The sequence below is a fragment of the Haemorhous mexicanus genome, chromosome 6 (genome assembly GCF_027477595.1).
Source record: "Haemorhous mexicanus isolate bHaeMex1 chromosome 6, bHaeMex1.pri, whole genome shotgun sequence".
Classification (NCBI taxonomy): domain Eukaryota; kingdom Metazoa; phylum Chordata; class Aves; order Passeriformes; family Fringillidae; genus Haemorhous; species Haemorhous mexicanus.
In genome coordinates, this window is record NC_082346.1 from 14791146 (window position 1) to 14816538 (window position 25393).

The window sequence follows — 25393 nt, forward strand, 5'->3', positions numbered from 1 at the left end:
TCCATAGTCTCACACAATCTGTATTTTCCATAAATATTACGTTTGACTGATTACCTGATAAATGTCTTCATGTGCTCTTAGCACCTGCCTGCTGCAAGAGCAGGTTTCTGTGGCGTTTCTACGGTAACATTCCCATTTATTAAGGCTGGATATAGTAGCACTGCTGAACTGGTACACTTGAAAGTGCAAGTGAGAACAGGCGTAGGAAAAAAACACCTGTTCTTACTTATGGATCAGGCATCCAAACCCTGCAATAATTGCATTTCTTAGTAAAGATGCATTAACATAGTGTTACATGCTTGAAAACACAAGCAATTAACTATCAGGTCAAACGTACTAAAGTTTTAATAGCTTCTTTTCTTGCACTGTTAAAAGAAAGTTTGATACGGCCGTCAAAAAATCCCACTGAAGAATCCAAGGCAATTCCTGATAATCTGAGTAAAAGATCAATCTGTTTTCCAGGATGGAAATATTTATATAAATAAACTTCAACAAAGAAAATTGGATGAGCCAGAAAAGAAGAATGTTCCTACAGCAGGGTTTTTACAGGCAGGCAGGTGCCATCTGAGGAGGTAAACAGCTGCCTGAATGCAGCCTAGTAAACTGGGGAAGACTGGATTTATAGAAACTTTATAGGGTATATTTCTGGAAAGTTTATAGGGGTTTTAGGAGTGAGTGCAGTCAGCAGGACTCTTCCTGGGCACAGGTGTGGGACCTTGCAGCCAGTCTGAAGCCAGCACTGATTTGTGCTTTGCTGCATGTGCTATCAGTCACAGATTCAAGCTGCCTTCTCTCCTCCCTCAAGCTCAAGTATGGATGAAGGGATACAGAATCCTTGAAGATGGCAAGACTTCAAAACCCCACTCCCTCTCCTCATGTCAATGTGGATGTAACTGGAAGGAGCCAGTGAACATCCTCATTTTCTAAATGGTGACAACATCAGTTCATTTGAACTCACCAAATAAAGTGGGTCCCTTGCCTTCCAGGTTGGTATCAAACTTGTGCATCACACACAAGAACTTAAATTAGAGTACTGTAAACAAGCAGAGATGGTCAAACAGACTGAAGCCCAGAGCATACCTCCCATCTGGTACAGAGAACTGTGCATTTGGTCTCTTGACAAGATGCCTGATGATGTAGAACAGCCTCCTACTGACAGGAACAGCCTGAAAGGTCTCAGAGCATGGGGTAATGCCTTAAGCAGGCAGCTACTTCTCTGCATGAGGCAGGAAAGACAGAGGTTAGCTCATGGCTGAATTGAAGCTCAGACACTCACCTGGAGATCAGCTTTGATCTGCTCTGACCTGTTGCCATTCTGGAACTGCAAGTCTAGGCTTGGTTTTGGCCAGGAATGAGGCTCTTGCCAGGTCCTGGTCCCAGGTGCACATCCCACAGACAGACCTAAATGTGCAGGTCCTGGCAGCCACGGTGCCAGTGAGGCACAGGTTTGTGGCCTGGGTCACAACTTCAGGTCCCACCAGAAGGAAAACTGCACCAAGTTTGAGCCCATCCCAAAGACTACTGAATGTGCAAAACAGATCACACCTAAAAACATGCACTGCATTATTAAAAGAGATGAACCCAGTGGGTTTTCAGTGCCCACAGGTCCCACAGAGCTCTGCCACAAGTTAGGACACCTCTGAGGTGAAAATTCCACCCTCCCAAATTTGAAAGGGCTTACATAGGCCTGTCACCCACCACTCCTGGCCTCAAAAAAGAATCTCCTGCTAAATGGTGCATGCTTCTGCACATGAACAACCCTTTCATCTCTTTCAGTCATAGGTCAGAGGAAACTGGTCCACTAGCACCACTGAATTCAATGGATATTAAAAAAAAGACAGAATCTCGTTTGAAAAACAATTAAAAGTAGGGATGCCTATGCAACACATCATGGTAGTTTTGGACAGATCATGTAGAGATCATTGTCAGTGAAAAATACTTAAAATCAAGGAAGGAAAAAACAAAAGGACATGGGGAATTCCATCTGAGTGAAATTTCTACAAAGTAATAAAATATTTACATATAGCTTAAGAACAACACAGCAGAAATAACTGTTTATTCTTGTGTCTAAATATTAGTGATAGAAGTTATTCAGAAAGATCAGATTAAGAACTTGTTAAGCATTTTGAAATTTATTTCCAAACTTTGGACATAACTAAAATCAGAAGCATGATAAAATTCTTACAACTCCTTCTGGTACTGTGAGACCTTAGAAAAAGAAGAGACCACATTTTTAGTGAAAAGATGTAGTGTGACCATCTGCTGTGACAGACTTTGATCAGCTATTACAGGAAAGACCTGAAACATCACCAAACCTGAAAACCACTGTAAATAAGATGCAGGAACAGTGAGACCCACTAACACTGCTTCTAAGTTGGGGCCAGGATAACAATATGTTATCAGTATGTTCTGCTTCCCCTAAAAGAAATTCCAGTGAAAGAAAGAGCAAAATAGGCACTTACAAGCCACAGAAACTGCAGATCTTGTACCTGTCTAAAGCAACCTGTCTAAAGTTTAGACAAGTATAAAATGGCTACATTTTATATATATAAAATATTTGTACCTCATAATCAAATTATAAAATACCTGCAATCTATAGCTGGAAGAATTATGCTCATCTTTCAAAACAAAAGAAATCCCATTTTGCTAGCAATTCCATTCTATTCTTATCAATTGTGGATCACTGATGAAATTAAAAAAATATACACAGTTTACAGAAGTTTAAAATCACAAGTTACAGAATATACACAAATTAAAAAAAATCCAAAGAAATATCTAGTGAAATACAGTGGATATTTTATGACTTTGCTCAAACAGAAAACAGCCTAGGTTAGTATTACAAATGTCCAGGCAAAGTTACAGCTAGAATTTCTTATATTACACCTACTTCCCTTACTTAGTGAATTCATTTTCACATCTCTCAAATGGGAGATCCTCCCTAGGCCAGCTGTGCACAGCCAAATCTATCTCACTGTGCTCTAGAAAAGTAAAATCTCTAGAGACAAGGCAGTGTTTGAACAGATGTACTGTATTAGTAATCTGAGCTGTGAATTGGTGTGCACTGCTTACACTTAGCTAGGCAACCTAAAAATATACAAAAACCAACAGAAAGTGACCCCAAGAGTGGGCCAAAATTACTCCCTACTGCTTATATGACAAAACTTGCAGCACACCCCTGCACCAGACCCTTTACTTTCTTCCTTAACACTTTAAAAAAAAGACAACAAAAAAACAACCTCTGAAAATTTATCAGTTGCAAGACAGCACCCCCTGGTGTAACAACACAAGAAAACTTTGAAAAATTTATAAAATGCTTTAAATTGGCGCTGGGGTGCTGCTCAATTAGGATTAAGTGACTGAGTCTTTCAGCTGTAGCTTTGTGCCAAAAAGCACACAACACCTCACACAAGGCTTCACATTTCTCAGGGGGGCATAAAGCTGCCTTTACAGAAGCACTTACAAATCTTTCTCAAGGTCAGTATACAAATTAAGTTCCTCTGTGGCCTGATTCTTAATTTATTTTTTGCCTATAAAGTTTCTACAAACCCAGTCTCCCTATTCATGCTTTCTTAGGATGAGCCCCAAGTCTTATTTGACTCCCAAATAAGAGTTGCCCACATCTGCCTGTCCTCAGGTAAACATTCCTGCTTCTCATGTTAGCATCTAAATAAGACATAAATCCAAATCCTCACGAGGCCCTGAATAAAGAAACCTGGCCCTGATTCCTGGCAGCAGGGACATCAGAAGCAGGGGCACAGCAGAAACTGGCTTCCTGCTATTCTAACACTGCATCCTGCAATGACTTTCTAAAACTTTTAATGGAAAAGCAGCAAGCTTTCTTGCTCCATTTACTCCTCCTGGTAATTTATTCCAGTTCTCATAGAAGTTTCTGAAACCAGAGCAGTGGAATAACACTCCCTTAACCCTAGCACAGTGTATGCAATACTGCTGTGCAGAAAACAGGGGATAACAACTTCTGATACCAAGTTTGGAACAATTCAGAGCCACAGCTGTACACCAGCTTTTACTGCAGTGAAAAAGCTGCTAGTGGCTCCTGAAGAATGATGGTCTGTGCAAGATCTTCCTTTGTATGCACAAGAGCAGAAGCAATTTGTTATCTGAGCTGCTGAGCAAAAGCTTAGCCAGAACACAATAGGATGGATGTAGAAAAGAAGGGAATTTCATCTCTGAAGCATAGACATGAAACACAGATCTAACATTTTTAGTGTTCAGGCTACTGAAAAGATGCATGCCACCAATGCAAATGTCTGTATAAAACCAATTCTGCAGAAGAGCTACTGGAAAGCATGGCAGGTGGAAAATGAATCCCGAAGTCATGGCAGCTTCTGCTGCACAGATGTTTCCATGTCCTTCCATAAAATCCTGACAGCAAAAAATATCCCAAACAAAATTATGTTTCTCTCCCAGCTGACAAAGAGCCACTTGAAATATGGATGCCTGCACGTGCCAGGATATTTATCTATTCTCCAATGAGGAGAACAGATTGTGACTCAAGCATGGCTTGGATAACACACACTGGAAGTCATTTTCCTTCTCCAAAAACATCCTTTCCTTGGCTGTGGTCAGCAAATTCATCCCATCCAAACCAGTCTGCCCACAGAGCTATGATTCAGTCTCTGTTAGTGTCTTACAACTCACAGTGTCTTCATGAAGAGATGAAACCATCCACTGGACTCCTAGGATTTTCTTTTACCTTGGTTTGGCTCTAAGTGACTGCAGAAAGACATCCCCCACGCTCACCCCAGAGCAACACACTGATATTCATGGAATTTCCCAGGAGCTCCCATACAACATACTCCTAATGCTTTTCTCCCATCAGCACCCCTCACCCCCAAATTATGAAGTATTGAACAGTTAAGATCAGAATTTGATTATCCCTACTACATCCTTGTGAATTTGGAGTAACTCCCCAGAAAGGAATACAGCTGCTGTGGGTTCATGCAGAGGCATAAGGACATTATCAAGGCAGTCCTGCATACTCAGAGCTTCAGTTCTTGCTGCTAGCATGTTATTCACGAGCTAGAGCTTTCACTAAAAAACAAAACAATGGCAGAACCAAACAGGGATTTCAAAACATTAAAAATAAATAGGTCATTCAGCAAAACCATGCTCAGGTTTTGCATTGCACTTCTAGGGCCATCCTTTAGCCAGATAAAATATTATAGCCCTAACTATTTCATTTCAGAATTTACATGTGTGCTTATGCAGAATGAAGAAAAGGTATTTTCATTACTGAGGCCTTAAATGTTTTGGGAATCAGCTACTCAGAATATTCTCTTCCCTCCTTCTGGAGGAGGTCACAGCTGTGGAAATCCAGCAGCAGGACTTACAGCCAACTGGAAGAGCACTGCTGGCTCTGGACACTCTTCTGTAGAAGCAATTGCTTGCAACAATTAATTAAATTCAGAATTAATGCTGAATAGATACAGCTAACAGTATTTTCACTCTATGGTTATATGTTTTAATCCACTGCTAATCTGCATAAGATTTAGAAGCCAAATGGTGTTAACTCACTTCAACATCCTGACCTGACCTTCACTCACAACTCTTCCTTTTCAACATAGTGCAATTCATTGCAAGCTCACAATGAGTCTGAATCTTTTCTTCCTGAGCTCACACACATGGCCAATGGCTGCATTCACTGAAAAACTGCTTATGCTGCTACAGCTTTAATGCTGCACTTGGATGTCCTTTCCACAGTAACTGAAAAATAAGAACACCACCAGCAATGTTTTGTTACTCAGGGTAACAACACTAGGAAAGCACTTCAGAAACAAAGTTTAAGGTTCTGCACCTTGCTGGGAAGGGCTGAATTTTGCCAGTCTCTTTTCTGATACTACAAGCTTGTCTGCACCAAGTTATTACATTACCATCTAGAATATATAGCCTTTAATTTCGTTGGCAAATTTATATTCTCCTAGATATACTAGAGTATTTTAAGAATCATGAACACACATTCACCTATTCAGGCCTAGTCATTATTGCAAACACTGAAGCTATTACAGACTCTCACTTTCTCAAAGTACCCCTGGACAGATATTCAATACTGATCAGATAATACAGAGATTATAATTTACAGACAAAACAGGTCTGGTATAACTTGTTTATTGTACTGTGAGCATCAGTATATATTAGAGACAAAGAAAACATGACTTCCAGGACAAAGAAAAAAAACCCTGGAGATTCAAAATTTGCCCAATATCAATCATGGAGAACCTATAAATTATCTGCTGGAATGCTTTCAGCTCAAAAGCCTGGCTTCTACAATTACAGAACACTGAAGAATATAAGATGTTCTGGATCCCAAAAGCCACATACCTAAGGTTAAACTGTAAAAGACCTGAAAAGACATTAGGTAAAATTTATAAACTTGTCTTCTTCTGAGACAGATTGATCTTATCTCCAAGGCTCAGGGCCATTCCCTGTAAGGAAAAGGAAAATAACAATCATGACACAAATACTTCACTTGAAAAGAACTTTCTCTTCTATATTAAAATGCAAGTTCCATATATAGAAATCTATTAAATCAGTGGCATGGAAATTTCTAGCTGCTCACTTCTTTGTACATTTCATAGTGCTCACTTTTTTATCACTAGGTAAAGCTTAGATCTACATGTATTATTGAGACAATGAAACTTAACTGAGCTGGCAACTGTTACATGTGTTATCAACATGAAAAGCCGAAGAATAAAACCTATTTTAACCTTTTGACCTCCCACCAACTGAAAGAGGACTACCAAGGGGAGAAATTATAACTGCCTGTCCAGTTACTGAAATTCAACTGTTGAAAGTCCCAGTGCTGATACCAGCACACTCAGTGCACCACAGCTATGGAAAATTATTTAATCACAGAGCCAGATTAATATTGCACAAAAACTGAAGAATCATCAAAAGAAACTGCATTAATAAATCCACATATTCAATAGCACAATCAATTCAAGATGAAACCATGCTGGTATATGTAACTGAATGCAGTCTTATGAAATGGCACTGTGACATACCAGAAACTAATTTAAACCAGACCAAAATCTTTGTAGTGACATCACATAAACTAAATGCTTTCTTTGAATATGAAAACTCTCAGGTACTCCTTTATTATACACTTCTTAAAATCATTTTACTTTACACTGGTGTTTTTGCTTTATTTATCCCAGATCCCAGTCTTTTTTTTAGTTGGGAGGCAGGAACTCTAAAATTCAAAGCAGACACATATATCTACAGAAAAGCTCCTACTAAAAACCCTGGGATTAGGTTTTGCTGTTTTTAAAGAGAATCAGTGCAATTATATGCATAAAATTTCTTTTTTGTGTTACAATGAAATGTGCAATTTGGTAGGAAAAACATCATGTAACCCTGGGGCATATTTGCTCTTTATTTAGAGGCACGTAAAATATAACACGCTATTTGCAGCACTATGGACAAAACTGGGAAATCTTGGCACAAAGGCCTATTTTATGGTAACACACCAGGAGAAAAGACAGTCAAAAATCCGCAGATGTTTAGGAGTGCTTGGTCCATGGCCCTGAAAGGGTGAGGATGGCAAGCCCCATTACCTGACTCTTGGCCCGGATGCGTATGTGGCCCGTGACAGGTGCCTCTGGCCCCAGGTGAATCGGCTTCTCAATGCTCACGTTGGCCAGGGCGTCCTCCCCGAAGATGGAACGGGCGTAAAGATTGGCTGCCATGAAGCCACAATAGCCTGAAAGGGCCTGTGGAAAGCACATGGGGACCCTTAAAAGACCAAAATCCTCTGAACACAGTTTAGTTCACCCTAAGTTTGCTAGGCACTTATCAATGAATCATGTATACTTCTTTCTTCAGGGGCAATATTTTGTAACACGTGGGAATCATGCACTGGGAACTGGCGGCCTTTTTCTAGAATTCCTATTGGGAATTATGCAGTCTATAGAATTCATCAAGACAAGGCAGGAGGGCATTTTATGGTTTGTTTTAACCAACAGCAAGAGGGCAAAGAAGCTAAATAGCTACTATACTTATTTGGTTACTATATATGTAATAGGCAATAGCTATCATACATGCTCTGCCTTAACAGCAAGTAGCTATTCAATATATTTATTTTGCTTTACAACAAGAAGGCTAAACTGGCAAAAAAAAGGTAAGTTTTGTCTGAGAGGAATAAATATGGAGCTACTAAAAAACCCCTTTATGTGAACAGATGGTCCCATCAAGTCTGTGCTACAGCTTAGCTGCTGTGAATCAAAATGGACATTCTGATTTTCCACCTTGAGACAACAGAGAATTTTGGGAATGTTTATCTGCTTTTATTCATTTCAGAGTAAAAGCTTTCAGGTATATGTACTATTTCATTTTGTAAGCAGGCATTTCTAAAAATATTAACAACAAATGTTGAACAAATTAAATAATAAAGCACAGGAACTAAAAAAGCTATCTAAAACTCTCCAAGAAATAACTCACCTTCTCTGGAGTCAGGCATTTCATATTGGTTGACTTCAGTATGTGCTGTAAGTATTCATTTAAATCAATGATATTTGTATTCACTGTTACCTTCAAGAAGGAAAGAAAAAGGCAATTACTTTAACTAGCACCTCAGGTATTTCTGAAATCTCTTCTTCAGGGCTCTATAAATGACATCACTTCCACATTCCTCCTTGAGGAACAGCACACTCAGTAATCTGCATGCACTTCCCACTATGTGGTGGCATCACAGGAAGTCTTCCCCTCCTGCCCTCCACTTGTTAAGATGGAGAATTTCAAGCTATTACCATGGTTTCTAAAATCTATTGGGTGAACATGAAACTCTGTTGAACATATAGACTCTCTACAGCAAACAGTGGATTCCTTGTCTGAATACAGTTTACACATTGCCAGAACAAGAAAAAGCAACACCTAGTCCAAAGTTCGCTTTTAACCAGGGCTAAAGATTCCTTTCATCCTCCCCTTCTGGCAACAAAGCTCTCTGGGCCGCCTTGGCTTTGTTTTTTAAATTGTTTTTTAACATCTCTCTTAGGAGGAGTTTACAAACTACTAAGGCTTCATATATCATCTATTACAATATATTGTGCACAAGTTTCCCCCGAGACATTTAAACCTAGTCTCGAGTGAGCACACTTATGTACCACACAAGGCTACAGTTCATCCCACTCTGGTTTAATGTTTCTAGTCCATTCCTATATGATATTATCTTCCTTAAACCTTTTCTTAGGTTTGGGCACCCTCAGCGAAGCGTAAGCACTGTCTTGCTGGTCTTACACAGCACCCAGAACTTTATGCTACAGCTGAACTACAAAGTAGCAAAGTAAAAGAAAGATGTTCCTGTCCCCCTGGCAGGAGACTGGACTAAACAAGTCCTTTAGAAGGTCCCTTGCAACCCACAAGACAATGTGATTAGAACTGGAGAGGCTGAGCAGCACGAGTAATTCTACAGCCTCAGCATAAACTTACACTTGTTGCCATCTCACCTTTGAGCCAAAATACAAAGCAATCACCAGTCAGCTTGGACAGCTTCCATACAGGAGGTAAAGCTCAATGCACACAACCTCTTTTGCAAGCCAAAACCCCAGTTACTGCATTGCTAAGCTTGTGAAACTGATAAGATAGCTGTAGGAGAATAAGCTATTTGAGGCAAACATCCAAAGAGGATGTTGAATGAGGTTTATGTGGCAACAGATAATGCTGCTGTAGAACAAGAGACAGAATTGTATCTCATCAACAAGGTAACACAGAAAAAAACCCCAAAAACTAACTTTGTTTTCCCATTCAAATTCTGCCCACATCTGTCTGAACTCAGCATCTGTACAGGAAGCAGGCTGGATGTAATCCATGATGTCAATGTGAATATCACTGAGAACCACACAGTTTCTGTCGCTGGCTGCTCCAGAGACATCGTACACTGCAAGAGAACACACAAAAGCATTTCTGAATGCTCCAAAAAGTGAATTTGCATTTAATAAGGGTGCTGAGCTACCATCTGCCAGTTAACAACAGTTAACCCTAACTCAATCTCATGCTAACAAACATCCTAAAGGTAGCACATTCTATGATGGTTTTAAGAAACAGTGATATAGCTTTTTTCTAAAATCATCACAAAATCTCCTTACATTGTAATTTAATTTCTTCTTTCAATATGAAGGGCTTTATTTATTTTTGAGCTCATTAAGCAGTTACACAAATGCAATGCATTCATGCTAATTTTGCCCACTGAAATTGTTTACTTACCAACATTACCAAAAATTATTCCATTTTCTGTAGAAGCAACTTTGACATTAGCTTTAATATTTGCAAAATCATGTGGAGCAAGTGTCAGAGGAGATGGTTTTTCTACAAGTTTCAAGTCACCTGTGTAAAGAAATTGGGAGATGAAATCAGGGAATGCTAGTAGTATACAACGAGCTTAGCTACTGAACAACAGCTTTGTATTTTATTGTCATTCAATTTTTGCATCTATAGAGCTGCACAAACACCACCATAAAGATATTATCTGATTTGGAATTTGGTTTTTTTTTTAATAGTTTCATAATTGCAAGATAAATTACATTATATACAAATTTCAGTTAAAATATTGTTGTGTTCACCCAAACCCCACTGAAAACAAATACAGATACTGAATAAAATGGACTTTTGATGGAGTTTAGTATTCATTTTTAACAAGGAAATGGTTAATTCTACCTCGTATTTTAATCACTGACATCATCATAAGGCCTAGCCCTATAGTCAAGTGCCTCAAATCCAAAGTACAATGTCCAGCAGTACAGGCACTGAGCTATTTACAAAAAGGTCAAAATACCCCCCTGATTCTGAATATAACCGCTCCAAGGAAACACTAAGGGGTGCTTTTTTACTAATCCTTCAGCAAGGAATTGGAAAGACTCCTTAGTTCTATTAAACTGCAGCTTGAGAACACAGCATGAACAGCATGAGCTCCACACATGGGAGTGATGCCTCAAGTCAGCTTTTGCAGTACATCAGCTGGGAAATACAGAATTCCACTTTACTGAGCTGACAAATAAAAAATACAACCTATTAAATAATGCATCTATTTGATTTATTTCCACCCTTAGTCTCATCAGAAGATTTACAAAATTTTAGGAGAAAGGTTATGCCCCTCCAGTCACGTTTACAATAGTGAAAAGCACAAAACGTGAGTTCTAGCATATTGCAAATGTATTTCAGCTCCTGACTGCCAAAGCAGGGAACAACTAATAAGAAACTGGTTACTGTTCTTGAATTATCTGCTCCAGTGACTCCTCTAAGAGAAGTTAATGAAGCCTCAGTATTGTCCAAGCAAGACTCTGATACTGCTGTTGGTACAGGGAATGGTTTCAGTTGAGTAAATGCAGTATTTAAGTACTTCAAGCTGAGTGCAAAAACCACCTAGGGCAGATGGCTTTCTGCTCCATACCAGTTGGGATTTTGACCTATTTTTATTTTCCTGTCTATGCACAATGAAAAATAAGTACCTCAAAAAAAACCTGTCTATATCTCAGGAAAAAAGGAGAAGGGGAAATGGAACACTATGTTTTTAGTGATAAAATCTGACTATGGTTTATATCATCGGATTGCATTGTCAGTACATGCAAACTTCCACCAAATATTTAAAACAGTATATTTTTTAAGGCATTCAAAATGGTGACTAACTGGCATCACTTTGTAAGGGTTTCAGGAATTCCTTACAGCAGAGTAATGGCCAATTCCCAAAAGCTCAGAGCTGCTTGGTTTGCAGCGTGCAGCCCTGCTTACCCAGCGTGGCCAGCTCCAGGGTGCAGTTCTGCAGGGTGTCACTGGTCTGGTTGACCACGAGCACATCCAGCACGATGTCATACTGATTGACATGGACGTAAGCTTCTGCATACACAGGGTCTGAGAAACCTGTCAGCTGAGTGACCTGTCACACAAGACAAGGGATTCACCTCCTCAGAAACCAGTTTAAAACACAGTCATTCAAACAATGACAAAAAAATAAGAATAAAGTGCACTTCAATTGAATATTATTTATTATGGGCCTCCAAAACAAGTTGCCTTCCTTCACATGTCCCTCTGCATACAAACTATATGTTTGATTTCTTCTCTTTAAACCTCCTCAGCAGGTTCTGCTAATCTACAGAAAAAAAAGGCAAACAGAGTGAAATAAGGATGCACTGCACTTGGCAATAGGATACAGCAGCCAAAGAAAGGGGATCTTAATCATTTCTGGCATCCTTGCTGCCTTCCCTGTGAACTTTACTGGGATTTCAATGCAGCACACCCTAATTTCTTCTCCACATTCTACCAGCTCAGCACTAATCAAGTCTTCTTCTTGTTCTTCCTCTCCCCATTTGAGAAGGTAACAACTACAAGCACATGTGCTTTTCTTTTTCTGCTGATCCCAACCAGGATATAACTGGGTCTTCCAATCAAGCAGCATAGTCTGGTTCACCAGTTCCAGTCTGCACTTCCCAACGTGATCCCATGTATATAATTAAAGCACTGATTTCCCACTACCTTATTAAGTTTGGAAGCAAGAGGATCAGCAGCTTCTTTCCTCTGTGTGTTTCCCATTGCTGCAAGAAGGCTAAGCTGGAACTGGTCTTCTTTTGAGCTCATTTCATTTTTAGCAGTAAGCTGCATGAAGGAAATGGGATCATCTGGCTGAATTGTCACATTCCTCTTCTCAGATTCTTTCTGCAGGAAGACAGTAATTCAAGAATTCACAGTGAATTCCATTCCTTAGCACAGAAAAACAGTCAAATAATGGCTGACCTACAGAGAGTCAAATGGTGACATTTCTGGGACCAGCTTGGATGTGAACACCTGTAGAAACTCTAAGTGTTTATGGTTACACTGATAACAGCTCACCTTCTGGGAAAGTTTCTCCTCTTCTAGCTTGGCTGACAGCATGTGAGAGAGGGACTGCCTGCATTCTTTGTTGAAAATGTCATTCATGAGAGGAGAACATTCTGACAACACTTTCAGACACAACGAAATACGATCCACATCATCATCTGTAATTGGCTTCTTGGGAAGAGAAGACTTTCCCAAGTGGAGAATAGTGGCCATCAGCAGCATTGCTTCAGCATTAAAGGACTGAGAAGGAGCACAAAGAGAATGGAGGAAGGTTATTGCATTTTCCACAGCTTTAAAGAAATGCTGACTTCTGACTAATTTAGGAAAAGGTGTATAATAGTCAAACCATAACATCTCTGAACAGATTACTTAGTTTTTTAGTGCTTGCTATCTGAAACCAAGCAGAATGATTTAGAGACTGTCTAGATAGAATGGCTGGAAAGCAGCAGGTCCTGTTTGTGACCCAAGCTATCATTATTATCCAATCACATAACTGGCACTTCCCTTTGGACTTAACCCATTTTGCATCTTTGCAACAGAAAAGAGGCAAAAAGCAGCTGTTCCTTAAATGTGAAAACACAAGACATGACTCACATTTTGTTTCTTCTTTTCCTGAACTAGGGACGAATAACGCAAAGCAATCTTGGTTAAAGTTGTAGCAAGAGAAGCTGCAACAAAGAAATCTCCATCCAGCAAGAATCCTCGTAAGGGAGGTCTGCAAAGACAAATAATCCTCAGAAAACTACTTGTGGATGACAATCTTCAGTCAACTTCTCTTGATACCTTAACTTTCAAACTGCACAAGCAAAACAAGTTTGCAACACCTCAAAGGTTGGGTTTTTTCCTTCTCAAAGTAATTTTCCAGATACAGAGATTTGCACAAGTTACACAGTCATTTCCATGCGGACTAGGGAGAGAGAGGTGTAGGAGTGCAAGGTGATATAAAGGGGAGAAAATATTTTCATCTAAAGGCAGTATTTCTGTATCCAACTAAAACTATGTAAAAAAATCAACTAGAATTCAGGACATCATAATTAATAAAGCACTTATTTGTAGAGTAAGCTTTGAATAGAAATCCTAAGCAATCGGGCAACTTCCTAGTCTATCTAGCTGGGATAATACCTTAAAACAGGAAACTCCCTCAACCACTGAACTCTGTATGACAGATAACACCACTCAAATAAACAAAGATAAAAATTAACCAAATCATTCCTGGCCAAGCATGAAATCACAAATACCTGTCTTCTTCCTTTTTGGCAGGTCGGGAACTGCTAAGAGCACTTTGTGTTGCATAAGTGCCCATCTCTGTCACTAACTTTTGGGCTGGACCCACAGACACCTCTTCTTCAGGTTTGAGCTCACCAGCTTCTTTCTTGATTTCAGATTCTACTATTGGGATCTAGAAATGAGCAGGAAGCAACTGTTACAATTAAAATAAAAGATATGTTTTTGTTCTGCAGGTTTTAATAAAAATTATCTGCATTACTGAGGTTTTTATAACCAAAAGGTCATCTACAGTGCATCAGTTCGGGAAGAATTTGCGGAAATAAACAGATTTTGGAATACATACAGAAGCTTCCTACACATGCAATAAAGCTCTCATTGATGAATTAATTTTGTCAGAGAAATGTTTCTCTCAGAACAACCCAGACTTAAAGCACTTCTTGGCTACTGGACATAATTAAATCATATCTTAAAGGTGCCATAATTTTCTGAAATAAAGAATTTCCCAACTCTTCTCTTAACAGATATCACTTATGCTCAGCTCAAGTATGCTACTTGAAAAAAATGAGTAATGCATGCAAAACCCTGACTGCTTTTTACTTAACATTTCCTGTGCACATGCCATTACACATCACAAGTCCCCAATACACTTACATCTTACTTGATCTTTCTAAAATACCTTTTCTTAGAAAACCCACTGCATAATGGCAGGAAAAACCACAAAGAGCCAGGAAACACAAAAACCCCCAAAGATACACACCTCTCCAAGTGATCTGCGAACCTCTGTCATTACACTTTGTATATCCTCCTTTGTGCTGCAATATTCTCCAAGGATCCATAATGCTCCTCGATAAATCCTGAGACAGGAACAGTAACTTGAATCATGCTTTTGTGATATACTCAAACTAGCACCAAGAAAAGTGATTTAAAGCGATTTATCGCATAGTAAAGGCCAGTCTTGACAAATTCAAAAGGACACAACTGACAAAGGCAGGTTAAATCAAAAGCAGTTATCTTTTAAGCCTCAGTAAACTCATGAAAAAGTACATCAAATTAGATATATTCTCTGCTACATATTTATTACCTGAAACAACACAAAATTAAATTTCATTGTGATCATAATGAAATACTCCACTGTATGTGAATAAAGTCAGCTCTAAATTTTCCATTTAACTGAGACAAACTGTGTTTTCCATTATACAGGAGAAAATGAAAAACCAGAACAAAAATGAATATTAGGAAAAGAATAGCAAAGCTTCAGAGGGATTTTTCCCCCACTTAATGAGATTACAATGGAGATGGGATTCAGAGTTTTCTGCGTATTAGGAGAATGACAGAGTGCTCTTCTGACACAGAGAAGTTTTCATATGACTTAACCTTTACAGATCCATCAGCAAGCAAAGTTTTTAGAGCCCTGAAAGGTACTAAAATAGCTTTATAGTTTGTAAAGCTCAGTCTACGTTAGATTAGGTTTTCTAATAAATGTACAGTATTTCCAGTTGTCTACAAGTACAAATTCCTTAGGAATTCCGTTTTAACAAATATATTACTTTATATTTGACCTTCATCAACAACACTACTTCCTAGGAAGTGGAATTACAATTATCAAGTGCATTATAGAAATTAAAATTGAATTAATTTCATTTATTCAATGTAACAAACACCCAATTTATCTCTTGCACAAATAGGCAAGAAGAAAGGTGCACCTAGAAATCCTCTACCTTAAAATATCTAGGCTCAGAGTCACTCTGTGTGGGTAATGTGGATTTTGGTACATATTTAATGACAATATACATTCAATGCAAGTGAGCCACAGGTGCTCCCAAGTCTGTTTGAGATCATATTCTGGACTCACTTGACAGATTTAATAGCATGAAAGACTTCAAGCATCTTCTCAACAATAAGAGGTCTGAGGTTTTCAAATCTCTGGATCGCTTCCCGCACAAACTCCAGGACATCGGCGGCTGCCGCTTCGTTGTTGTCACTAAGGAACTCCATCAGCTGCCATGAAAGATTGAACATTAGAACAAACAGCAGCACAGAGAAGTTTGTACAATAACACTTCCCTTCTGTGTTCAGAAAAATAAAACTCCTTATGTATCTCCAGTGAAAAAAACTGAAGTCAAACAACCCTAAGTAAGTAGGTTCCAAACAAGTAAGAATTACCCCATTCCCAAACTGTTTTTCTAGTCATACAAGTTATTGCATTTTTAAAGGTCCTCTTCAGCTCATGTTCTTCAAAAATATAATAACAGTTTTAGAGGACAAATAATTACAGCATCAAAAGTCCTATGTTTCTTTAGGAATTAAAAATAGCATGGGTTCTGTGAGGTTCATTATGAGGCCACTAGTAGGAACACATCAGCTTCAGCAATTCTGCATGTGCTGGGTATAGGTGTAACACATGTAATGAGAATATAATGAAATATTTGCATACCACTGGAATAACATTTGCAGCCATGTCTGGGAAGCGAACACTACAGGAATGCAGTGTCCGAACCAGGAGCTGTCTGTACTTGTCTGTATCTTCATGCTCTGTCACATTATTAGTTTTAATCACTTCCTTCTTCAGAACAATCACAAGCTGCAGAAAAGATCAAATCAAATGTTTTAAAAAGAGACATTTTTCAAAAGAGAGAAAACAGTGTAATGAATCAAAAGCACATATAATTTACCTCCTCCACGTTTCTTGAAGACACAAGATCCAGAGCCAGCTGAAGGGTTTTTTTGCGCACTTCTAGATCTGGGGTGCTCAACACTCTGAGGATGTCCATAACTAGATCCTGAAATAATAACAAAGTAAAGTATTTTGTCATTTTAAATTACTTCCTCTTCATACAATTTTAATTTTCCCTCCTCAATGATTTTCAAAGCCTTTCTGAATACATAATATATGGCCTACTGACAAGCAAGCAGCAGGCATTAGAACTCCTCAGTGTTCATTAAATACATTTACACAGAAGTCTCCTATGCAGCTACACCATTAAACCTTACAACCAGGACAGCATTTGTCATTGTTAAGTTTTATGCAGACAATAAAAGCAGCCAAGTCATAAACATAGAAGTCCATCCAATATATGTTCAAAAACACACCAACAGAAAATTGAAACTTCAGAAGTTCTTTTCTCCATGTATTGCAAAAAGCTGGGAGATTTGTTGTTATTGAAGGCTTTTCTTTCCTAAGGCTTACAGGAAAAGAGACAGCCCACATACCTGCAACACTCGTTCGTGGGAGGGATGCTCCTTCAACTCAATCAACCGATCCAAGACAATCAGTTTCACATTATTATCACTTTCTTTAATAATCAAATCTATGTAGCATTGGGCAGCAGCCTAAAATTAAAAGGATCAAAACCAATTTCTTAAGTCATGAAGATGATAAACTGGAAAATTTCTGAAATTGAGGAAAAGACTCCTATTTTACTATTAAAGCAGCTACTCAGAGTTGGCACAGAAATTAACCTGATAAACAGACTTTAAAAATTTTTGTTCACCATGTTTTAAAAATCACATGAAGGCTTACAATGGCATCAGCTTACAGTACAGAGACTTGACTTCAAATTCAAAGACAGATATAAGATAGGTTATCTGACATGCTTTGGGTCAGCTGTGAAATATGCAACAGGGCATGAAAACCAACTTAAAAGAGTTGGCAGTATTAGCCTACCTAGATTAGGTTTTAATAACAGCTTCTATGTACATTGTGTCTACTTAATAAAAGTGAGTATGCCAAACCAAGAATGCTGGAATTCATACTCCTCCCTGATCTTTGGAAGCTACTATTTACAATGCTCTAAATCTATGCATAACCTATCTTTTAAATTTCCATACAAATTCTAAATTTCTAAGTGAACCTCAACCATCAGCTATAGAAATATAAAACTAAGAACCCCAGGTCAATCAGTATTCAATACTGATTATGCTTCTTCACTGCTTTATGCTTCTACCCTGGTCTGAAATGAGTCATATTCACGAGTAAAAAATTTCATCCAATCTCTGAAATCTTCAGCTGTAGTCCGCTTTGCTAACTAGGCCAAGTAGATCGTAGGTTGGCCCAACAGTCTGCACAGTATTCAAGGTTGTCCCCTACCAAAGAGACATGAAATCCACTAGCTCCAGGTCTGCTGAGTCTTTTTTTGTGACCAGTTCTAAGAGATATTTTAGGATAGTGTTTCATATGAGAAGTGTTACTAAAGCCTTCCCTCCCAAGTATCAACATGCAGCACACAGCGTTCACTTCAATGCACTAGAAGCTACTGAAGAGCTGAAAACATCACTTTCATACCTTGATTGCTGTGGGTGCACTGGAGAGTGTAACCAGAGTACCTGCAGCCTCATACTTCACTGCAGGACTCGAGGACTGCAGCAGGTTGTAGATGCAGCGAATGAACCGAGCTCTCTCAGATGGATTCGCGTGACAGACCTCAAAAAAAGAATGATCCACAGTTGGCACACAAAGAAAAGAGCAATCCTGCAGCTCACCTGCTCCACTATCTTACAGAGAGGAGAAAATTACCCAAAAGGTGACAACCTTTTCTGGTGACAGGAAGTGTCATTCACAGCTGTAAAAGTCTAATTTCAAAAGCTGTTCTCAGCAATTGAGTAATGTTACAGAGTCTTATAATCTCCCATCAAAAGGAAGGGCAGAGCCTCTAAGAGCCTCTGTAAGAGATGCTCTGCCCATGCCCACGAAGAGCACTCTGATAATACTGTCCCCATCACAGCAAATCTGGTGAGACTTACTGCTCTGCAAAGTGCACACTTGAGCTCTTTACCATTTCAAGAGACAAGTTTTATTCAGCTCTATTAAGCAATGACATTTTCCTGACATGGACAAGAAGCCAGCTAAATTCCTTTTCCAGCAACATTCTATCCCTTTTTAAAAACAGTCTAATATAATTCTGTAAATTAACATGTGCCATCTATTTTAAATGTGCCACAACATTTCCCTTTTACCTTGTAAATTAGTTCAACAATAACCAACTGCAGTATGTCACCAAAGGTCTGCACTTGGTCAATACATGTACTCAAATAATCCAAAGCTCGATCCTACAGAGAAAATAAATTATTTTATGTTATTCAGAGTTTGCTCACTCAGTTGAATTTTAAATAAAAACACATGCTAAAAATTAAACACATGCTAAAACAGCCTTTATGCAATGCTTCAACAATTTAGGAAAACACTGTAGACCTAAAGAGCAAAATAATTCATCCTGTCTATAGAGGGCAAAAAGAGAGACAAACTAATGGTAATTAGGCACAAAAGGCAATTGCCTGTAGAACAAGTAATCCAAAACACTTAACAGACACTTCCATTTCTTTCTCATGCAACTACAAACGCTTTAGAACAGCAGATAATGGAATGCTTCTCAGTGAGGTTATGCTCACATTTTTCAGCACCTTCACCAAATAGAGTAGTTCTCCTTTAAAATAAAGACAGCACTAAATAGCTACGTTATCAGTACCAAATATCCCACAAAAGCATTAACACTACCATACATGGGTTTTTTTATGAATACAAGTAGTTTATACTACCAAAAAACTATTGGCTAGCTACCCAGCACATTGACAATTATTAAACCAAATGACTTTGAGGGCAGGTATCCTTACCTGATCTGCATGAATTAGCATCATAAATGCATTTCTTTTGCAGCTTGCATCTTTCTCATTCACCAAGAAATCATGAATCAGTTCAGGAGCATCAGGTATAAGATGCTCAAAGTTCCTTTAGAAGAAAAAAACATAATTAAGAGCTACTGGCACCAAGCAGAACCCAAGGATGCCCATTAAACAGAGGAGAAAAGGCAAACAAACATAAAAATTCTGAACAACACACTAGGGAGTGATAAATACTGGAGCTCTCAAGAACTGAAGGCAGTCCAGGTGCTGTGTGTGCAGGACTGTGCCTGGTTAGTGTGGTACCTGTAGATGGTGTAGATGGCCAGCACGGCGTTGCGGCGCACGTAGCTGTGCCGGTGCTCCAGGCACGCGCGGATGGCCGGCATCAAGGGCTCCAGCAGCTCGGCTTCCTTCAGCTTGCACAGAAAGCGCAGCGTGGAGCCTCGGATAAACTCATTGGGGTGCTGGAGATCCTAAAAGCAACAGGAAACATATTTCAGATGCCAGACTCTCCAGATGAATGAACTTACCACCTTCTCCCACACTCAGCTCTCCCATGGTACAAGTTCCCAACATCCCCAACGACACCTCACTGTTTTCTCAAGAAATGCTTTCCTAAAGCACTGCTGCCCCACAATATTTAAAAATATGTATTTATGTGCAACAAAACTTACAAAGCCTGTAGTATTTTTTTTCTGGATTATATTTTCCCAACCCATTCCCAAAGTTGAAGCTCCTTAATATCTTTATGAAGGTGTTTCCCAAATATACCACAATAGTTGGTATATGACCCATGGCTTGTTCCAAGATTCCTGGAAGATGGTAACTATGTTACCCCTCACCTTTAACGTTCACTGACAAGGAAACAGAGCACTAAATTTTTGTTAAGTTGTACCAGTAAGAATACAAAACTCCTTGGTAGCAGGTCTGCTGCCAATCTGCAGTTATCCAGCTCTGAAGCACTGAGACACAACTGATAGGAAGGAAATGCTGAGCGTAAACAATGTTTATATTTATTCAGCAACATAAAATGCTACCCTTTCTACAACGATCCAGCAGAGGAACACAACCAATGAAATAACCAAGAGGTTACCTTTCTGTATGCATCACACACGAGGATCATTTCCTGCAGGAGCCTGCCATCTGGAGTGGTCTTTGGCACGATCTCCCAAAAGACAAGCAGCAGCTTTTTGATGGTATGGTCTTGGAGAGGCAGCACAAAACGTATGATGGTCATCAGGAGCCCAGGCAGCTTCTCACCATTCAGAATCATAATGATCACCTTCTTCAAGGCCTCTGTCTTCAACTTGACATCTCCTTTTTCTAGAGAAGGAAACGAAGTGAGGAAGGCTGACATGTCACAGTTACTTTAACAGGAATATTGATCCTCAGTGTCAGATGAGACAAACACCTCTGAAGGAGTGAAATACAGCATATTAATAGAATCCATGCCTTTACTTCTACTAAAGGATAAAGAGGAAGCAATAGATATTTTAAAATAAGCATGGAATTCATGGAATAATCAGAAAATCAATATACTGGAATTGAAAGAGTTCAAATCCCAAGGTTGTTTTAATGCTTTAATTTGTACCAGGATACTACAATGTGCTCTGGTGTCACACATATATCAGATACCAACCACTGCTGCTTTGGCCAGCACATTCCACAGTGCATTGAACAAGTGACAACACAATTTCTTGCTTATTCCAAAAAAAATCTGCTCAGATCTGCCTTAGCCCAAGCAGGTATTACTTAAAACACTCAAAAAAAAAAAAAATTTCAGATTTTCACAGACTGTGGAGTACACTGAAGCACATAAAATAATATGAAGTTTCTCAAAACACAGCAAACAGAGGAAAACACATCTTCCAGAACTCAACAGAATATAAACATGAAACTGACTTGGTTTAGATTACAAAATGTAAACAATACTCTAGGAAAGGCACAATGAGAGAATAATTCAGGTAAGATGGAGTATTCTTCAGTCACTGCCAATACTTGCCTAGGTCATTTTTTAAGCTGATTTCAGAAGGTGGCTCTGAATCCATGGGAACATTGATTAATGTGTAACACACGTTCTCTGCAGCAGTCATGGCTCTTGGTTACAGCAATTCTCTCAAGGGAAGAATTATTTTCACACAAATGTTAGACAACCTAAAATCAGGAAAACAAAACCATCCCAAAATTAGAAGACTTTATTAACAAACACAAAAGCATTATTATAACTGACTTAATGGCTTGGAGGAATTACTGGGTTTCTTGAGAAGCTGCATGCAAAAGCTTCTTGCTTTGCTGTTACCTTAAAATATTCCTGTGAGCACCATAAAGATGAAGAGCATGGCATTTTTCAGAGACAACAAAAAAACCCCCAAATTTTTCCAATATTTTGGGCACAGTCAAGGATAACAGAAGTGTACAGGGCACCTGACTGAAGCCAAATGGATGCAGCAGCTTCTCCCTCTGGCAGTCATTCCCTGATCCCAGCTGTATATCCCCACTATCTTCCCTGCACTGTTGGTGCCCCTCCAGATGAATGACCCAAGCTGCAAAATCAGCTGAAAAACTTCACAGAAAAAAAGAAAAAAACGAAAATATAAAGTTCTGCACTCAAATAACAAGTTGAATGATTCTATGCAGGAGGCTTTGAAGATGAGCATGAGATCCAAGAGAGCAGAAACCAAGGATGGGAGAGAAGACAAAGTGATGGAGAGAGAAGCATTTTACCTGCCAGGGATCATCAGATCAGCTCAACTCTACTGTCTCCACTAGACACTAATGAGGAGACCAAGTCTTTTTATGGTGAAAAAGGACAAGAAGGCTACAGATCTATCAAAGCTGCTGTGTGCCTGGCAGTCCAGGTAATGAAATCTGCTGTTAAGCTCAATTCTCATTCTCATGTTTGTTTTTTTCTTTGTATAATAGATATCTAGGATCAAATCAACCCTTTTGTTGTATCAATCCTCATTCTCATGTTTGTTTATTCTTTATGTAATAGACATCTAGGATCAAATCAACCTTTTATTCTATTTCTTAAGTAATGAAAAATGCTCAAGCTTGAGCTTGTTTGGCTAATGCTGTGATACCACACAGACAAGCACAGCAAACTGTTACTGTTTATTACATGAGCAATTTTGTACTTTCTACAGAAATTGTGTCAAAAATAAATCAGCTTTTATTGATACTAACTGTCTGGAAGTCTGAGACTCCCTTTTCTCATCAAATGGGCACCCAGAGAACCTCACCCTGAACAGGGAGCAGGGAAGTTGTGCTGGGCTGGGCTGCTGTCTCTTTCTCCACACAAGGAAACAACTCACATAATCAGCACCACGACAACAACCCCAAAAATACTTGCAATACAAATTTTTAAGGAAACACTCCTCTTTCCATTATGAATTCTGTATTTTGAGGCATAGATCCCTTAACTTTGTTGCTTACAAATATCTACATAAACCACTCATTCATGAAATGACTGGATGTAGCACTTAGTGCCATGCTCCAGTTGACAAAGGTGGTGATCAGTCAAAGGTTGGATTTGATGATCTCAGAGGGCTTTCCCAACTGCTTTCTTGCCTCAGCAGCAGCTTTTTTGCTTACATTTCCTATGCTGTTACCCAGAATTCCTACCTCAAAGCCCTGCAGCCAGTACCTTCACCTACAAGAACAACTCACACAGACCATAAAGCAGATCCTTGTGAAAGCAAGGCAGGTATCTTTACTCATACAGAGACCTCAGCTGCAGAAATTTCCAAAATCACGGTCAAACATACCTCTGAATGAGTGTACTTATGGCTCTGAAAAGCAGCAATGAAAAACAACTCTCCTAAATCACAGAGCTGGGAGATCTGGCAGGGAGAACCACCATCCAGTTTTCCTCTTTGCATGGCACAAAGACTTGAAACCAGAGACGCTGAGAGCCCACACGGACACAGACATGGTGCTGCTTTAACTCTTCAGCAGGAATATCTGTCCCCTGTGGTGAGTCACTGAAGGGTTGGGGTCGGAAGGGACTTGAAAGACGAATTCATTTCAAGCCCCTGCCTACTACCAGACTAGCCTGCCCAGAGCCCCATCCAACCTGGCCTCGAACACGTCCAGGGATGGAGCACCACAACCAGATCCCAGAAGAATCGAAAGTTACGGAGTTTACAGAGCCCAGGAAGACAAAAAGCCACGCCTGCTCGCCACCTACATCCCCGGGGAGCCTGAGGAACGGGGGCACCTAATGAACCAACAACCTTGAGAATGCACCGTTTTACTGACGCACAGCTACAACACACAGTGTTCAAAATGTTTGCCAAAAAAATCCCGACAGATTTCCAGCCAGCTGAGGGCTATTTCTCCCTTCATGTCCCAGGTCCTACTTTCACTCCAAACCCAGGCATTTTAAGCTACGAGGCAAAACTTCCTCAATGCCCGGGTCCGCCTGCCGTTCCCCTGAGCGAACCCCGAGCCCCGCAGCTCTCTCGGCGCCACAAACCCTCCCACAGCCACCCGCGCCCCGGGGCCCTGCCGGGGCCACCGGCAAGATGCCGGCGGGGCCCTGAGGCCTCGGGCCTTGCGGCGCCCAGCGGAGAAGCGGAGCCCGCCCCCTCCCCCCGGCTCCGCGAGGCGCCGCGGGCCGGCCGTGCGGCTCCGTACTGGGCGGTGGGGTCGGGCCGGTCCCGGTGCGGAGCTGAGCCCGCGGCGCTGCCGCTCCGGCGATGGCTGACGTGGAGCCGCGCCCGCCCCGGCCACATCGCGCGTACGGCGGCCGCGGCGGGACACGCCTCCCGCCAGCGCGAAAGGGGCGGCGCCGCCGCGCGGGAAAAGGCGGCGCCGAGAGGAGCTGCGCATGTGACGTCACGGCCCCGCGCGGGGGAACCCGGGACCCTCGGGATGCAGGAAAACAGCGGAAAATAGCGGCCGAAACTAAGATTAACCCCCCCCATACATAGATCGATAGATAGCAATTAGATAAAGAACAACGATAATAAAACAAAAAAGACAATAAAAGTGGAGTAGGAAATGGCAAAGGGAAAAATAAATAACAAAATAAATGGGTGGGGAAAAAGGTAATGGGGGAATTAGTAAGACACTGGAAAATAGATTATGGGAAATGAATACAGAAGAGGGTGCATAAATAAAAAAGGGAAAAGCAAAGGGAGGGAAAATGGGAGAGAGAAAAATACAATGGGGGAGAAACAAAGGGAGAGAAAAAACAATGGGAGGTGGAAAAACAAGGTGGGGGAATGAAGGGGTAGGAAAAAACAATGGGAAAAAGAAATGAAGGGGAAATCATAAATAACGGTGAAAAATTAATTAGGGGGGGAAATGAAAATGAGTAAGAGGGGCAAAAATGTGTAAAGGAGGAAATAAATAAGGGAGGAAATAAATAGAAAAATAATAGGGAAAAACTAAAATAAAATTTAGGAAAAATAAAAGCAGCTTTTTCTAGCTCTAAAAAACCAAATACGCAGCCCTGGCACTACAGCATTACTGTTTTGCTATTTTCATGACTGAACTATTTCTGTGGATTCAAGACAGTATTTAAAGCCTGTTGAAGACAGCACCATCATTTATTAATTTTTGTTTAATCAATTAATATTAATAAATTATTAATCTGCAAGTTCCAGGTCTTTTTTTTTTTTTTAATACTACACTGAGCAGGCTATCAGGTCCTATGTGGGCCTACCCCAGAAGGTCGTTCTTGGTAATTTTCAATGCAATCAGTGGGGAGAATATTTGAATG

At 39.9% G+C, this 25393-nt stretch overlaps 1 protein-coding gene across 1 annotated transcript; it reads right to left on the reverse strand.

Annotated features, from left to right (window-relative positions):
* Nucleotides 1–6110: 6110 nt before the first annotated feature.
* Nucleotides 6111–24437, reverse strand: COPB1 (COPI coat complex subunit beta 1). Its single transcript, XM_059848920.1, has 22 exons — nt 24304–24437; nt 21668–21819; nt 20759–20988; nt 19969–20138; nt 19657–19771; nt 19003–19095; nt 18332–18469; nt 17260–17379; nt 16722–16829; nt 16484–16630; nt 15902–16047; nt 14807–14903; nt 14061–14221; nt 13417–13537; nt 12835–13062; nt 12481–12660; nt 11740–11884; nt 10219–10338; nt 9747–9892; nt 8458–8547; nt 7575–7730; nt 6111–6443 (listed from the first exon to the last, which is right to left on the reverse strand). The coding sequence occupies exons 2-22, from the start codon at nt 21756–21758 to the stop codon at nt 6384–6386; spliced, it is 2862 nt and encodes a 953-aa protein (XP_059704903.1). The 5' UTR covers nt 21759–21819; nt 24304–24437; the 3' UTR covers nt 6111–6383.
* Between the last annotated feature and the right edge of the window lie 956 nt (nt 24438–25393).

Coding starts and splice junctions, on each gene's coding strand:
- COPB1 (XM_059848920.1), bottom strand. CDS start 21,758: ATGACTGCTGCAGAGAACGTGTGTTACACATTAATCAATGTTCCCATG. Junction 10,339..11,739: donor CCTGGAGCTGGCCACGCTGG/GTAAGCAGGGCT, acceptor TTCTTTACACAG/GTGACTTGAAACTTGTAGAA. Junction 7,731..8,457: donor AATGCCTGACTCCAGAGAAG/GTGAGTTATTTC, acceptor TGCTTTCCACAG/GCCCTTTCAGGCTATTGTGG.